Here is a 17,821-nt window from a genome sequence, read left to right on the forward strand (position 1 = left end):
TGAGGTGACATTTTAAAGCATGACTTTTGTTAACAGCCTTTTCTGTCTCAAGTTGGAGTCTTTCATTGGAGATACAAACATCTTATTATAAATGTTGATGAGATTTAACAAGATAGATTGCTATGGGGGGAACACTTGCAAGCTAGTTTCTTGTAAAACTTCAGTTACAGCTGTCTTTGAGATGCAGGGTTGAAAGCAAGGTTGGCAGATGTGTTCCAGCAAGATATTTCAGAGGTATTCCAGCAAAGTATTTCAGATCTAATTATCACTCATGATGTTTTGTTTGCTGGTTACTGAGATAAACTCTAATCTCTGCTGCAGCCAAGAAGTGCCCAGTGAGACTCATCACACCAAAAGGATTTATGTCCTGATCAAGGTCCTGCCATTCCTGAGCTTTTCTTTAGAGGTTATGATGAAGCTTCTCTAGTACTTATGAACTGAAAGGAACTTTCCTTTTCCAAGGAAAGTATCAAATGCAGCTACTCTTAGCAAGCAGTACAGGGCAAAAAGCTGAACAGCCACGGCACCAGTTAGGGACCTATGAGTGCCTTCATGAGGAGAGGTAATTCTCTTTGGGCATGTGTATTAGCAGTGTGCCACCACCAAAGATAGTCCTAGTTCCAGTAAATATTTGGTTACTCAGCTGTCTTTCTGAATATGTTTCCTCGTCCCCACCGACAACTGAATGTATGAATAATGATAGTGAGCAGAGGACAGAAAGGAAAAGAGTTATCAGATATAGTTCTTTTCACTACAGACTGCTGTGCAAAAAAATATTTATTTCAGAAGATCCTGTATATTAACTCAGTAAACTAATGATCTGACTGTTTTTCCTTTTAAAAATAATTTCTGTAAGTAAGCTGTCGAGTGTGTTGTTAAAAAACACTACCTTTAAATAGTATCTATAATAAAGAAGTTAAATTTACCTCTAGAAGAGTCTAGTGGTTTACATTTTTTGTCAGATCCTGTTTTTTTTTTCTTTTTTTTTTCTTTATCACCTCATTTCATTTCTAGCATGTCTTATTGGTTTGATATGCCTTCTTTGTAAGCTAAGGAAGATGCAATAAGATGGCTCAGAAATATTGCTATTCTATATTGTAAAAATTCTCAGAGGTATTACGTAAGCTAGTAACCTTCAATTTTATCAGCAATCATTTGCTTGAACCTCTGTTTTTTAAAATAAAATCCATAGAAATTCAGTTTCACAGAGTAGGTATTGGCCCTCACTGTATCATTTAATGTGCTTTCCAATGGCATATAAACAGTCAAATTATAAAGCTGAAAACTGAGGTCTGCCTAAAGCATCTCCTTTTCATAATATGTTAATATGCATAACCATATGCTTTTCTGATTATATTAAAACCTGGACAGATGTATATGATAAGATTGTAGTTCCTTTGAAAATACCATAGCAATGCGGGAGATGTTTTTAAGGATAAAACTGATCTTAGACAGAAAATCTCATACACATAAAATACAAAACTTAACCTAACCGGTGTTATAAAGGAGATGGGACCACTGAAGAATCTAACAAATGTTCAAAAGATATACGTATTTATACAAATTCTGTCCATGATTTTGATATTCATTGCTGCCAAAGATTTTGCAGGAATGAGCTTTCTCACAGTTGTGCCAGTAATTCCTGTCAACAGGCTGATATTTCAAGAGCAGCCTTCTGCATTTGTACTCACCCTCTCAAATGCAACAAAAACACATCAAAACCCTCTTTTGTGGGGCTGTAGTGGTGATGGAGGAGAAACCATTGCATCAAAAGGACAGAGTGAGGGTCAGATGGTTCTTGATGGGCACTTTTCCTCTCTCTCCATACAGAAGAGTAACAGGATAGAATTAGTTGCTTTGCATTGCTCGTGGAAGTTGTGCACACTGTATACATGATAGACTTTCTTATCTCCTTATTCTTCTGTGTAAGCATCCTAGAGAGGTATGAGCTGAATCCATAGAGGAAATATGCTGAAATCTGTGACCACAGTTTGTGTATAGTTTTGTTTATCAATAGCTGTTGATATTTTATGTCTATGCAACCAGAAAGAGGCTTGAATTGGATCCTGATGGCATCAAAGGAAATGAGCAGTGGCTAATTTCAATATAACCTTCTGAGGCTCCAAACAGTTTCAAGGAAGGTAAAGAAAGATTTGCATTCAGACTGCATTTTAAATAAAAACAGTTAGTTTTTCTATTGAAGACATGGATGGTGGAATTCATAGCAGCATTTTAGAAACAAAAGAAATCCTGCTGCTAATGTAACAGCTAAACAGTTTCTACACAGTTCCCTTAGTATGAAAATGAGCTTTACTCAGTCCCTGAGTGTCTCTGCTCTCATGTAATACAGGTTCACAGATGCCCTGAACTTCCCTATTCCAATCATCTGTGGTTTTGTTTCTGTATAGAATCACATACTTACAGAAACATCATTGGAGGTCTAATAGGAGAGTGTTCTTCAAAACAGCCTCTCTAAGGCAAATCTCATTTAATTAAAATTGCCCCGTAGGATCACTGCATTATGATCAGCTACTCAAATGGGAAAGTGCATGCAAATCACACAAACTACTCAGCTGCATGAAAAATAGTACTAAGAAAGAGAAAAATTAAAATCAATAAAAGGGACATATCATTGCCAGACAAAATGGAATGTGACTGGCATATCTCTTCGTTATAAGGAATCAGCTTCTTTCTATAAAAGTGTGGGAAGCATACTTTTGTTCTCTTGGTGAAATCTTGATACTGTACTAAGAACCATAAAATCTAACTTAAGTATCTTGCTTACTTTGGAGAAGAGGAGGTTATGTGAGACTCATACAAAGGACTACCAGGTCTTCACTTTAGTGCTGGATATACTTTGACAAGGAGAAAAAGAGTATATGTGGCTCTTCAGTGGTATACAGAATTTGCAGTGATGATTTTTTTCTCTAAGAAGACTCATTCTGCCTGTCCATATATCTACCACTATTATGAAAATTTTATGAGCTCTTTGTCAAAAATAACCTGGTTGTTTATTGTAACAACAACAACAAAAAGATATAAAGATATAAAGAAAGAAGAAAGAAAATTGTCCAGCATAATTAGCAACTAAAATTTTGTTTATTTTGGAACTCACATGTGTTTTGGTATCAGCTTCAATTTAGTTGATTATATTTGGATTAGGTACAAGAGGCAGATGATATCTGGCCTGAAAACATTCTATGCATCTGAGGGATTTGGTATCTTTTCACTCTGTGTTGCTTACATCTTGTCACAGAATATTATGTTATTTTATACCAGAGGCATGTTAAGGATGCTGGGTTATGCAATGTCAAAATAGAGTTCGAAGTCTCTATTTTTTTTTGGGTCACATACCCATGGTGTCCAGTCAGGACCTTGGGGATTGATTTTCTAATACTCGCAATTGTAGAAGCACATCCATTGAACTTCTGTATTCCTTTTTGTCAAAAGTAGGTCTTTTATTGCTGGGTAGAAATACGTGGAACGTTTTAGTGCCATGCTTGCACAGATTAGATCCACCAGACTTGCTGTCACAAGAACAAGAAGCCTCCATGTGGCCATTTATTGACTCCGCCAAGGTAGACACGTATGACATCCTGAAAAGCCCCATTGTCCCCTTACATCCTTGATAGAGACCCTTGTCAAAGATGTCCCTCACATGTGGGGCTGCCCAGCTTCACTGTGCCAGAGCAATGGCTGGGTCTTCCTGAGGAGTCTCACCAGGAAGAAGACAGGCGGGTACCATGTCTGTAGGCAGATTTCTCCACATTCCCATGGCTGTGAGATCAGTACCCGCTGCACTGAAGCAGCCCGTCAGCTTTTACAGACAGCTGGCTCCTCTGCCAGAGCCTTGCTTCATGCTGCCAGCGAGGTGCCAGCGCTGAGGCTGGTAACAGCCCAGATCTGCCTTGCGGTCTGCCATCTCGCTGCCTGCTCTGACAGTGGTTAATTACAGTCTTCCTGGAGAGCTCACATGCAGTGAGGGGTATGTGAATAGCTTGCCCTGCCCTCAGCAGCTGCTGTGCTTGGATGTGTTTGGCTTGTGCTCGGCATCAGCCTCTCTCCTCACATTTCCACCAGCCACCAGAAGCTTGTCCCCACCAGGAACCTGCTGTCCAGGCTCACCCGCCTACCCGAGCCCTCCCTCTCTCCCCATTTTCCTCTCAGCCTGAGTCACCATGCCAATAAACCAGATGAGGCCCAGCTGAGACACCCACCCTGCTGGCAGCCGCCTCCAGGAAATAGGGCAGGAGGGCTGATGCGCTGCTTGCTCCTGCCACACAAGCCTGCAGCCCATCCTGGGGCTCTGCCCCATTTCCAGGGCCCGCCAGTGGCCTCTCTGCCAGCCATGTTCTCCAGCGCTTAGTTTCTCTGAGTGCTTCAGCCCCCACAGGTGTGATTTGGGAAAAGATGTGGCAGTACGAGCACACAGGGCTGTGCCCTCCTTCCGTGCTGACCACCACCCAGCGCAGACCCCAGGGGCTGCAGTCAGCTCGTGAGACTTCAGCAGAGGGCTTCTTTCTTCACCTAGTGGATCCTTCTGGGGGCTTTTACCTGAAGGGTGAGCAGATGAAGCTGTGCTTGGGTTATGTATTTGGGTTCATGTTGTTTTAAACTGGGGTCAGGAGACTGCTAGGGCCTTCTGGATAATAGCACTCCTTGTTGAGTACCAAGATGTCATAGCTCAGGAGCTGTCTGCAAGCCAAAGGGCTGTGAGTGTGGAGAAAGCAAATTCATGTTGTGTAGGGGAAAAAGCAAACAAACAACTTTAACACTTTGTCCATGAATTGTCTTCTGCCTCAAAACCTGGGAAAGAGTCTTTCCTTTCTCCCTCCAGCCAGCTGTGTTACTGGTCTGCATAGCAGTGTTACATACATCTCTGTGAGACACACGATGTGAGAAGGCATTCATAAGGTGTGCTGCAAAGGCCTCTTATCCCAGAAGTCTTGCCCCATCCAATTTGCAGAATGGAAGGTGCTGGAGGTGATCTGGGAGTGTCCTTGTGGTTCACATGTGGGTGCCAGAGGACTCGGGTGGTCCAAGGTGTCCCTGCTGGAGTACAGCTTGACAAAGCCACTTGTACACAGGACCACTGCGCTTCTAGGTTGGTATGCAAAGCTCTGACAGACAGAGCCTGTAGTTCCTGGCTGCCAAATTTGTGTAACAGTCAGGTCATTTCACTATTTTTTCCAAGTTTTTCTTGGGTCACTGTTCTTTAAAACCTTTCCTTAGCATCTAGGGAAACTTGAGTAAGAAGTATCAGGGAAAGAAAGGGACTATGAATGAGGTAGGTATTTCTGGTGTGAAAACAATAAGTGTGAAAACAGAAGAGGAGGAATAAAAACTAAATTATTATTTTTTTGGGGGGGGGGAGGGGGGGAGATGAGTGTCATGACTAACAGGCTACAAGAAATCAATCAATAAAAATGCAGGAAAAGCCCTACCTCATTCTTACTGAATTAAACAAGCCAAGTATTTCATAAGTCCACATTTAATCTCTCTTAATCTTTAATTTCCATTTTTCTTGACTTTTTATTATCAATAGCAGTGTGCAAATAGAATGGCTAAGAGGCAGCATAAGGACATACAATAAAAGGTATCTGATTGTTCTGGAGCACCTGCTGAGGTGGCATCTCTCTTGTTTGTCTTCATGAAATTTGTGTATCTTTTTATTTTTTCCAGCACAAAAAAGATTTCATTCTTCTTGTAAGACAGAAAAAAGGCAGGAGGGACTTGGCAATGTTGCTTTTTCTTCATTCACCTAGGGGATCAGTTCAAACAATTGCTTAGTACTTGCCTTAGTAAAAAAAGTCATGGGATAGCAGGTGTGTCTGACTTCAAGAACTTTATGAATGACACATTTCTTTCAGCCTTCAGAAATTGTGAATAACTGAAATGCTCTGTTTTTTTTCCAAAGAGGTGCGTGCTAAAGAATGAGATGCATTCTTGCATGTGTCATAGGACTTCAGTGATGTTGATGCATCAAGTCGTCATGCTGCTCAGCTAGGATTTTCTTTCCCAGTTGTAATATTTTCCAGTAGGGGAGAACTGGCACTGAAGGTTTTAAATTTACTTTGAAATTCCTGAATAGTTTAGGTTTGTTATTCTGATCCCAATTAGCCATAACATGGGGATAAAGAGACAGAGATAAAAGCAAACCAGTCAAGAATGCAAGACTGTCATAGAGTTTGTTGTTAATTTTCTGACAGTTGTGACAGTTTTGTTCTCTTAGGACTTGTCTAACTCAATGCCTACGCTCAATCCCAGTTTGTGCTTCTGTAGCTTAATGGCAATTCAGAGAAGAGAAGATGAACTGTTCATTTTTGCATTTAATTCACAAGTAGTATTTTAAGTGTTCTATAATATCTCACATTTTCAGCTTTATAACTTTGTCCTAATTGCATTTAGCCAGTTTTTCTATCTCACAAGTGTGCCCTTCTGAAGCTCAGTCTTTTAAATTACCTCAGTGGGAGCTACACAAAGTAAACTAACAATTCTCTCCTTGTGGTAATTCAGCCTGTACATTCATTTCCTGTATGGGCTGCCTAGATTCTCAGCATTATTCACCTTTTCACCTGCAGATACTACAGTAGCCTGTAGGGAAAGGTATTTCAAACATTTCATCAAGCAGCATCAGAAACGCCTTTTAACACTGTGGAATTTAAACATTTATATTGTGTTAATCCTTGAGGTTATTAACTCAGTTGGAAATACTGGCATCAATATCTTACCTCAACTTTATTGATGGAAGAACTACTCAAAATTAGGATTTTATTTTTTTGTTTGTTTGTTTTCAATTTATTTCTGTTAGGCGCAAATCTTGCAAACACTTCTGCTATGTATTCGACTGTTCTGCTATAAGTCTTTTAAAGCATTACTGTGAGTACTGGAATCACCATATGTGACAGTGTTTGCAGAACATGGATTTCAGCTTAGAGTAATTGGAAATATTTTGACTAAATGTTTTATTTGGTGGGGGGTTGTTGCTGAAAAATATTTATAAAGTTAAATTCAATCTTTTTGAAAATGTTGATTCTCTAAAAGTGAAACACTTCTCTTTAGATAAATTTTATTTTTGCTTATGCAGTTCTCTTTTCCTAGGCCTTGTTCTTAAATTATTAAAAATGTGTTTTTGCTCCTTATCTCTAGCTTTCAGACTCAGCATCTAAACCTTTTTATGTTTCTTTCTTTCTTTTTGTATAAATCTAAGAGGCAGAATTATTAAATAAGTTATTCTGGGTTTCTTCCAGCTGTGCTGATATTTATTACAGATGATTAATCATAGTAATCAAAGTCAAAAGTAGTCTGTGAGTTAGAGTAGATAGTTCAGATAATATTAGAAAATTATATTTATTTTCATCAAATTCTTTAATGGACATAAAAGGCAAAGCAGTATCTTTTGTAAATGAATTTAAATTAAAACACAATTATTTCTAAAATTACATAATTGTCTTCTGAATAATTATGTTATAATATCAAGGGATTTGATTAAGCATACATCAGAAAAGTCTTTCTTCTCATTTGCAATAAACCCCAGAAGTTTATTCCATTTACATGAACAATTTCTCTGGTGATGGATAAACTGATTAGGTGTAGCTTCTTACACACGACACTAAGATTTATCACTTACATAGTATTCCAAAATTGACATAATTAACATCAGGAGCCGTGGCTCCCATAAACAGAAAATTTAGGTGTCTAAAATCATGTATAAGCCAAAATTGCTCTAAAGGCCATGAACATTTACATATGGTATTATAGTTGAGGTCAGTAGCTTTTTAGATATTTTTTTTCAATGTTAACAGACAGTAAGTAATAAAATTTAATAGTTTGTTTTTCCCTCTTAAAAAATAATAAATTTAAATTAATAAACTGATTTCTCTGTGCCCTCAGGTTCAGAAACTAGACAGCCAGTAGAAATGTCTTCTTATTTTTAATTTTTAATTTTTTATTTTTAGATTTCCATTCATTTCTTTATGTTCAAAGCTTCATTCATAGTAGGGTACATGTGTAATTTTTGATTGCTCAGGGTTGCCATCAGTGTTTTAAATCTTGTGCTTGAAATGTGAGCTAAACTAATTGCATAATTGCCAAAGCATGAACAGAACTGAGCATTAATTCCATTCTTTCTTTTTGAAACATCTGCTCATATTTAAAAATAAAATAAGAGAGAGAATATGGTTCTCCTACTTTGATGTGCCTTTTGAGTATTCTTTCCAGAAGTATTTTTGCAAATAACTTTACCAACGGTAATAATCACAGAGAGCTTTGAAGAAACAATAGATTATTCATAGGAGAGCATTCTCACTGGAACTTATTCTTGTGTTTACTTTCTTCTGTCTTATCAAGAAAGAGAAAACATCTGTGACCACTGTCCAATCATTGCCAAAGAACAGCCCTAACCAATGGTTATTGTTAGGGGTCGTTAGATTACTTTCAATAAATTCTAAAGAAAACTGGAAGCTACTGATAACTCACGAACAACAACAAAAGAATAGGTTCAGTGAGTAAATTTTTTTTTTACAAGTATTGTATATCAGCCAAGGATTTATCTAAAAACGTTCCATTAGAATATAAATAAATCTCTAAAGCTCCTCCTTGTTATAAATGAAATAAATAAGCACTAGGAGTATTCTTTGAATAAATGTAGGGAAAAAATTAACAATTTGGGGCATTTTTCTTGTTTTGGGAATGTTATTTAGCATTACTCTCATCACATCAAGACTGACTTCACCTGTGCTTGTATTTCTGACAAGAATATCAATTAGTTGTTCAAGATGATGCACCTGTCTCATTCAAGATGAAGGCTTAAATATAACCATTTCATCTGTCAGCAATGTTTTACCTATGTTTGGGTCTACTTTATGGAGATAATACATAGCTACGGTGAGCTGTTGGCAGAGTGTGCATGCTTTGTAATTAATGACAAGAGGTAACCTAGCATTTAATAAAATAATTTCTTATCTGAAATATAGTTTCATTTCTCTGAAAAGCTGAACTATGATAGGAATGCTGTATTATTTTATGGCTACAGCAATCATCAAACACCAACCTCTCATTTACTGTTTTTATTTTCTCCCTTGTATTCAGTTTTATGTGAGTTCAGAAAATGAAAAGACTAGTCTTGTCTCAACAGCTCCCTTTCTGCATTTCTACAAGGGCCTGAAATTTGGAAGAAAATAGGCCATAAGCACAGATGGCAGAGTATTGTAGAGCACCAGAGATGACTCAGTTCATTCATTTAACGCATCCTTCTGGCTTTCATCAGGCTGGAGTGCTGTTGGTTTGAAATCCATGGTAAGCACAGGAAACTTTGCCAAGGTACTTTAAAAGAATGTGGAATGTTTACACTGCTACCTCAATTTCTGATAATGAGTTGCCCTCTGTCATTGAAAAGAGAGTGAGGCCTCCACCCAATGCAAAATCTCTCCGGTGCTGTCAAAGAAAAATGAGCATGGAAAGATGAGGGAAAGTCCGACTTCCACAGATCCATGAGTTGGCCTGGGATGCAAACTAGTGGTGGTAAGGAGGTCTCCAATACCCATGGGTGGTACGAGGCTAAAAGCAACTTTACAACCAAGCAGCTGGGACATGAGCTGAGTGAAAGGCACCCAGGGAGTAGTGGGCAATCCAGCTGGTCTCCAAACACCGTTGTACTTAGAGAAATTGAAACAGCTACTTTGGCATTATTTGTTGAACAATTTATTTCTTTGCTGATTTATTTGCAAGCTAGTTAGAATAAATAAGAGGTAGGGTTTTCCTTTTAAGCTTTGAGTGTTAGAGTGGGATTTTAGGTTTACTGACTTTTTTTTTTCTTTTGATGCTTTCTCCACTGTTCTGTTCTGACTGATATCAGAACTGGAGTTCATATCCATGCAGTGTTCTTCTTATTGTAAAGTGGCCTATCCCTTAGGGTTTCTAAAGTACTCTCATAGCCTAACTCTTCTGCTTTGAAGTTTCCTCTTAAAAACATGTGAGCTGAAATATACTCAGTGAAGAAAGTGGTGTTGAAAAAGCTATCTGAACTCTGAAAAGAAACTGTGTGGTAAAGGGCTTTAGGCAGTGAAGTCAACATTACGTGAAGAACGTTCACTGAAAAGGAAAGACAAATTCTATTTGGAATAACTGATAACTCATAAGATGTAGCCTCTTTGACAACAGTATGATTTTAGCCTTGAAAAATATTTTCTAGGGAAAAGTGTTTTAGTGTTTTATTTCTACGCTTTCCACAGTGACAGGGAAATCTGGCAGAGGGGGGCTGTGTTGGCACAATTGTCCTGGAAGACCTGTGCCAACAGGGCTGCTTTTGCTTCCCCAGAAGAAGGTATTACTCTTGTTGTGAGTATAATACTTACACATGGGAAGAACAGAAATAAGATAGGTGGGCAGATCCACTCTTCAGCATCTCGTTTTTTGCCAATCTATTGCACTGATAGAATGGCTTTAGACTTAGGCTTTTATTTTTAACTCTGTAGATCAAAAGTGTTGACAAATGGGTGTAAAGGGTTGAATTTCTACAGCTTAGAAACTGACTGCTTATCAGCTGAGCCACATTAGCCAATGGTGTATACACTCCCAGCCTATTACAAACATGCTAATTTAAATCTGATTGTTGGCCTTTTTAATTTTGGTTTGCAATGGACGAGGAGTATGCACATGCTTATTTAATATGGTTTGATAAGAAACACATTAAAATGAGACAACTCAATCATTTCTCATTAACTGACCCTATTCAAAGATAACCCTGATGGTGAAAGGAAATAACGTATTTTGTAGGGGAGAAAACTGACACTTTTTAAAAAACTTTATTTTAAATCTGTTAAGTGGTTCAAAACCTTCTGGACATGTATTTGGAAACTGTACAGTTATTGTTATATTTAACATTGCCTCTAGATTTTTTTTTTCGAAATAGCTATTGGAATATATCAGGAAGCAATTTAGTAATTGGATTATGTCCCTGTTCTACTCTTCACAGCTAATCTGTTTTTGCACTAGAGAAGATTTTGAGTAGTTATTCCTTGTTGTTAAGTCATGCAGCTCTCTTACTTTTTTAAAAAATTATTTATTTATTTATTTATTTATTTTAATTTTCTCTCTGCCAAAAAAACATTAATCAGCTGAAGAAATAGACTTTTTTACAGTGATTTGATACTGAAACTGAAATGAAGTTTGTACTTTGGGCAGTATGAGTACAAGCTTGGGAGAGGTGAACAAACATCATAATGTGAAGAGAGACCAAGAATAGTTTCTGACTTATTTGTGAAAAGAGGGACCTTCCTGTGTTTTGACAGGCTTCTGAAATACCCTGCAGTGAAGCTAGACTTTGTGGTTCTTATTGGTGCACTTCCTTCACTGTGTGTTTGCAGGGTATGCTTCTTTTTATTCACTTTTCAGCTAGATTGTCATTACTGCTGCTGTTGAGAAGCATAAATGTGGACAGTACGTCACTGTTAGCACAGAATAGGTCACCTCACCTGAAGGTGTTGCTCATTGCCCATGTAGATGAAGTATCTCTTGCTTCTTGCCTTTTGCTATTTAAATGCATTGGAACATTCTTTCATGCACAGACATCTTTCTCCTGATCTCTCTCTCTCTCTCTCTCTCTCTCTCTCTCTCTCTCTCTCTCTCTCTCTCTCTCTCTCTCTCTCAAGGGGGGGAGAGTCTAAGAAGGAAGCTGGTATTTCCTATTGACCCTGAAAGCTGAGTAGGAGAAGAGTCTCATAATTTTCCTCTTCACCATTATGGTTTCCTTTCTCTTTTAAGATTATACGTATATATATATACATATATATATTTAATAGAACAGGTGCTAACCTACAGATTTCAACAGAATGCTTTCTGTAGCACAAATATGAGTGGTTCATGTTGCCTTATGCTGCCCCACAGATAATTGCTATCCTTGAATGAAATCAGACATTGTATTACATGGGGTGCTCTGTTTTGGTTATAACCCCCTTGGAAATGCAGCACTTTGTCACATGGCTCAGGCGGATCCACACTCTGTGCATCCCTCAAAAAGACAATATCCAGGGTTCTCATAAGCATCTGATTGCTAAGGCTACATTTCCGCTTCATTTCATACATGGAAAAAAATGGCTCTCTTGACAAAGAGGATGGAAGTAAAATTGCCAGACAACTATAATAAAAAGAACAGTATAAACCTTTCAGATGAAGCTCCTGGGCTCTGCTCCCCACACTGCTGAAGTGCTAATACAAGCAAATAGTGTAACTTCCGTTGGCAGCTGTGACTTGAATGTCTCACAGGAGCATTTTATGAAGCTAAATTTCTGAATTACTTTGGGGGGCTTTGAAACAAAGAGTTATACAAGTTGATTGTTAAGTGTATACCTGAAAATGTCATTCTTTTCATTAGGGTGACATCTTTGATTTCTACTAAAGCTTCATCTTCATATTTTTGTTATTTAACTGCATAGAATGCAGAGAGTTAGAATAATTCCCACTGTGTGTAGCTCTCACCAGCATCTTCAGGTACATGGATCCTTCAGCTGGAATAGCCTCATGTAGGATTCTTAGAGTGGTGAAGCAAAGCTGTCTGTCACTGAGAGAACAGTGCTCTTAGTACAATTGTAGTCATGATAGGGTTAGAATTTACCTTTACAGTGCTGTACAGACTCTACTTGAAGCATGAAAGGAGAATATCTCATTCTCTGAACAGGATACAAGTTGAACAGAACTTTTATTTTTTATTATTATTTAAGAGGGATTAAAAAAAACCAGCAAATATTAAAAAATAAATAAGTAAATAAAAAAATAGCAAGGTACCATGGGGCTTAAAATATGTTCCTGGCTCAGTTAGCATTTGGGTACAGTTCAGAATGAAACTCGGTTGTTTGTAGCCTCAAGATAATAGATACTTTGTCATTTCCCAGTTTATTCTAGTAACAAAAAGGCAGTTATGAATGAGATTGGATTTTCGATTGCTCTTTCAAAGGAAAAATGACCCTCAGTCCATGGTGGTGTTGTAATTGTTGATCCTGTTGTAGCTCTTCACTGACTGCCATACTGTGCAGATTTCTATCATTACACATTTCCCTTCTCAGCTGTTGCATGTGTTGATTGAAACTGATGTACCCAGCAAGCTGGTACAGATGGATATATTCTTGGCTGTTGCACAGAATTAATTAGTGTTTTCTATTTTATATATACCCTTACGATGTGCTTACCCCAGTAGCTGAGTGCACTGAACAATGTGTCTAACATCTGCCACATGTTCATTTTCTTCCTGGTCATTTCCCCTGGAGGAGGAAGGTGTGCAGTGTGCTGTCTTGCTTCGGGAGTGCAGGAAATAGGCTTCAAAAGGACCTGGTTCATCAAGTTTCATCTCCGTCTGTTGCAGACGTCTACAATTATGTAATGCTCTTGTGAGCTTACCAGCTCCATTCTAAAATAAGATTTCTTTCCTTGTACTGCTATTGGAAAGCTGTTTCACAACTTCATAGAAGGGTTAGAAAGTTTTTCTTTTCAGCCTCAAATTTTCTGCTTTGTTTTTGCTTATTTGATCTTGTGTCTGTGTGGTTCTTGTTCTTAATGAGCTTTTATACCTTCTAGGCTCTTAATTGCCTTTATTGAATTTATAGGCAACACTCCTACTTCCTCTTAGCCTAGTTTTTGTAGGCTCTTTTACTGTTAGTGCAGGTGTGGCTGTGTGTTTGAGATGATTGTTATTCCATCAAATTAAAGCTAGGTAAAAGCATCCCAAGTGAATTTAATTTTGTATTTTTTGAAATCATTGGCTTCAGTTCACTTCAGAGTTTGTGTTGTCTGATGTATGAGAAAATCCCATCCTACCCTTACATTTAGGGCATTATTAATTTAGGTAGGAAACCTATTATATTTGTTTTGTACACATATTATATTTGTTTTGTACACATTGCCTAAATATCTAGGAAGATTCAGTTTACTCCAGTGGCTCAGCTTAGGTAAGATTTTACTTCAGTAATAATCCCACTGACTTCAAATGAGTTTACCCGTTGCATGAAGTTCCACATGAAACTGGAGGGGGATTGGATCCAATGATCTCTTGAGGTCCCTTCCAACCCCTACAATACTGTGATTCTGTGAAACTGGGCATTATATTCCAATTTCTTTCCAAAGTAAGAGGTGCTTGCTAATGCAAGTTGGCAGCAAGGCTGTCCTGCTGCAGCCTGGGGCCTGAGACAGGTCATAAAAGTATTGTAGCTCAAACTGCCCAGCCTCAGGTCCTGCAGTAAATCCCTTGGCGACTGTGAGTTATGCCCTATAAATATAAGGAAATACCTCGACAGTGTCTCCTCTGAGCATCCATCTCAGCGTGACAACCCCTGTGAGAGGCAATGGTGCTTCCCCAGGTACAGGGGCATGGGGCAGGGCTGAGCAGTGTGGGGCTGCTTGCTGGTGCGTTCCCACCAGGCACAGCCCTTCCTCTCCTCTCCCCACAGCCGTGCAGGCTGCTCCCGTTCTAGAGTACGTCTGGCTCACAGGCAGCAGAGTAGACAGACCTGCGTGCTGTATCTGTCATCGAGTCACAGATTGGAAAAGAGGCCATGCCTCTGTGCTGCAAATTTGTGAGGAACTAGGGCAGCTCGGTGCAAAAGGCTTTGCAACTTGAGTTTTGTACTTGAAACTAGACATGGAAGGTTTGGCTATATCCTAGTACAATTATGACTATATGAAACTGCACAGTTTGTTGGATCTGCTGCAAATAATTCAAATTTCTGGAAAAATGTACTTATTTTTGTTGGATTTATACAGAATGTCTGATCTGTCTCTTGCTGAATTTTCTGTGTTGTTGCTGTGCATTTTGGGGTGTTGTATGTTTTTTTCTGGTGAATGTATTTAGGCTGATTCAGTAGTCCTTCTCATTGCAATTTGGTATTTGAAGCTGTCTCTGCAAAGAGGAGAGTTGCATCTCTTCAGTTACCACAGGTTTGGAAAAGTCTGTGTCTAGAAGTATTGAACATATTTGATGTTACTCCCTCAAGAAACTGAGCAAATGTTACAAATGTGGATAGCGAAAAAATTGGGCTTCTCTTTTTGAATGATTTCTTGTTACTGTTAATAGACAATTTATTGTAATCCATCTGCTGCTCTTGTCTGATTGATGTTCATCATAAATCCTGTGCTCATGGCAGGCATAAAATATTCAAAGAAAACTTGAGATTTCACCTGTCTCCATAGCTGAAGGCAGTTTGAGTTTTACAAAGCTGGTTTAGGGATTCAAAAATATATGAATAGAAAAAATAAAAGGAATTTTAGAATCAACTTTGATATTATCTGAACCACAAAGTCAAAATCTTTCTGTTTTAAAAAGAGATATTTTGGAAGTCCTTACAAATGGTTTCCTATTATGAGAGAAACATCAGGTCTAAATTTTAACTGTCATGAACACTGGTCAGTCAGATTAGTGCACGTGGCTTTTAAAATGTTACCAGATCAGAATGTTTTATGTTTGCAACCATTTTTCATTCATTTTTATTATTGAGGACTACATGTGGTACAGAACAGCTTAGAATGAAATTGTTTTTTCTCTTTCTTGTGACTGGTTTTCTGGAATAGAACAACTGTGATTATTGCCAGAGAAATGTTAATACAACTTTATATTTACTGTCTAAGCTCTCTCTGTCCCCTTTTCTACCTCTCCACACCTTATTTACGTTTAATATCCACTGGTAAATCAATGTAAGAAAAGAAACCTGCAGTTTCCAGGTCACTTAAGACCTACTGATCCACAGGTATCTCATTGTTTCACTGAACTCTGAGCATGTTCACTTTGGAGGACCTCCTTTGCTCTTTCTAGTTGACTCCCCACCCTTAATTTGGTAACTGCATGTTATAATACCTTTTTTTCTTTTTCTTTTAAAACAGGCAATTATGGGGAAAGTGGAATGGAGGCCTTCAAAGAGCTGGCTGCCCAAGAGGGTCTCTGCATTGCTCATTCTGACAAAATCTACAGCAATGCTGGGGAAAAGAGCTTTGATCGCCTGCTGCGCAAGCTACGAGAAAGGTTACCCAAGGCTAGAGTGGTGGTTTGCTTCTGTGAGGGAATGACGGTGCGGGGGATCCTCATCGCCATGAGACGCCTGGGAGTGCTTGGGGAATTTCTGCTAATTGGAAGGTAAGGCTGTGAGTGGATTTCACCGCAGCTCTTCTCCATCTCATCCTGCAGGCAGTTCTGTTTCAGAACTGTGCAATTCAGGCTACTCATAGTTCTAGTATTTACTTTTCTAATGAATGAAAAGAAGTGGCAAGATGGTAGAGCAGATCTTGGGAAAAGGATATGAAGATGAGTAGCAACTTAATTGCTGTTGTTAACTTTTGCTGAAGTAAATGTTAATTATTATCTGTTTTTTACAGACATAAGGCATTAGTGTTTTTATGCTTCCACGCACTCTGGAGAAATGTTTCATATGCAGATTTTAGAAGCAAAATATGGGATGAAGAATTCTGATTTCAGAATGTGAGCTGGAAATGTGATACATGATAGCATTTCATGTGGTTTTATGAAGGAGATACTAACTATACTTTGGTAATTTGAAAACATAAATTTTCAAATGTTTTTGATTACTTGAACTCTTTTCACAGCCTTATGGTTACAAACTGGCATTCGCCATGGTATACTTTATTCTGAGCTTTGCTGTTGGAGTTAGGGCACCAAGATTACAAAGATATGTTTATTTTTTAAAATACATACTGATTTGGCCATCAGCAAGATTGATATGTTTGCACTTACATTACTGAACAGTGCTGGTGTGTATTGGACAGGCAAAGACTGACTTATTTCCTCTAGAATTTATCAGTTCTTTATTAGATATCCACTGGAATATGGTCATTTTATTTCTATCATATGTGATCTATCCACATTCCCATTTTTGTGAAAATTCTTATTTCGAGGAATCTCTTTCACCTTTTTTTTTTTTTCAATGTCTTTATGTCTGGTTTTCCATTTCAGTGAATCTTGTTCTGATGATGAGGGCTGACATATTCTGTCTCGTCTGTTAGATTGATAATGTCTTTTTTAATCTTTCTATTCACGCTTTGTTTCTCTCTTATCTATTGTTTAAACACCACTCCTTCAAGGTTTTTGACAGTTTTACCTACTTAGCTTCTGTTTACTTATTATTCTGTTGTCATTTTGATCTATCAAACTTTTTTGTCCCTTTCTCTCCCTGAAGTTTTTCTGTCTGTCACTCTTGTGGCTGCAATGTTGTCCTTTAGCCCTGTACTATAATATTGTTCTTTTCTTGCATCACTCCTCAAAAATCACAATTATGATTCCCATGACTATGATTCCCATGATTCCCATGATAGCTAACCTTACCTTAGTAATCATCTGAAAGCAATCAATGGTTCTCCTTTCATTGTTCCTTTTTTTTGTTACATTTTTTGATTCCAATCTATTTAAAGCAGAGATTGTGTCTCTAGAAGAGTGTGTAGACAAGATGCAGTGCATTTGGAAAGCCCTCAGCATTAAAATTAAAGTAGTATGGAAAATGATATTCTGATTTAGATTTGTGCATGTGCTTTTCATCTGCATCATTCAATATGCACCAAATAATATGCAATGAATAGTGGAACCTTTCAGGACTGACATGTTTCAGTGAATTGAAGAACCTGACTGTAATAAAATTAGTCTGGATCACCGCATCCCTGGTCATTCTGTAAATACCCTGGCAGCTTTAGGCAGTGTACCGTATTCATGCGTTGTTGCTTTGTAGTAGTGTCTTATTGTTAACCTGATTTTGGTGCTTTCTCTGACTCTGGCCATACAAAGAGCCAAAGGAAATAAGTCTATTACTTTAAGCACCAAAACTCAGTATGATGG

At 38.1% G+C, this 17,821-nt stretch overlaps 1 protein-coding gene across 5 annotated transcripts in view; it reads left to right on the forward strand.

Annotated features, from left to right (window-relative positions):
- Positions 1-17,821, forward strand: part of GRM1 (glutamate metabotropic receptor 1) — a 185,728-nt gene that overhangs the window by 20,556 nt on the left and 147,351 nt on the right. For 4 of the 5 annotated variants that reach the window (XM_048067862.2, XM_048067863.2, XM_048067865.2 and 1 more), the window contains exon 3: positions 15,865-16,114. In XM_048067862.2, the coding sequence (XP_047923819.1) occupies positions 15,865-16,114 (250 nt within the window). Of the gene's footprint in view, positions 1-4,242; positions 4,562-15,864; positions 16,115-17,821 lie in introns of those variants that run through there. The other variant, XM_066994172.1, reaches the window with a different exon arrangement.

This window comes from Anser cygnoides, chromosome 3 (genome assembly GCF_040182565.1).
Source record: "Anser cygnoides isolate HZ-2024a breed goose chromosome 3, Taihu_goose_T2T_genome, whole genome shotgun sequence".
NCBI classification, from domain to species: Eukaryota; Metazoa; Chordata; class Aves; order Anseriformes; family Anatidae; genus Anser; species Anser cygnoides.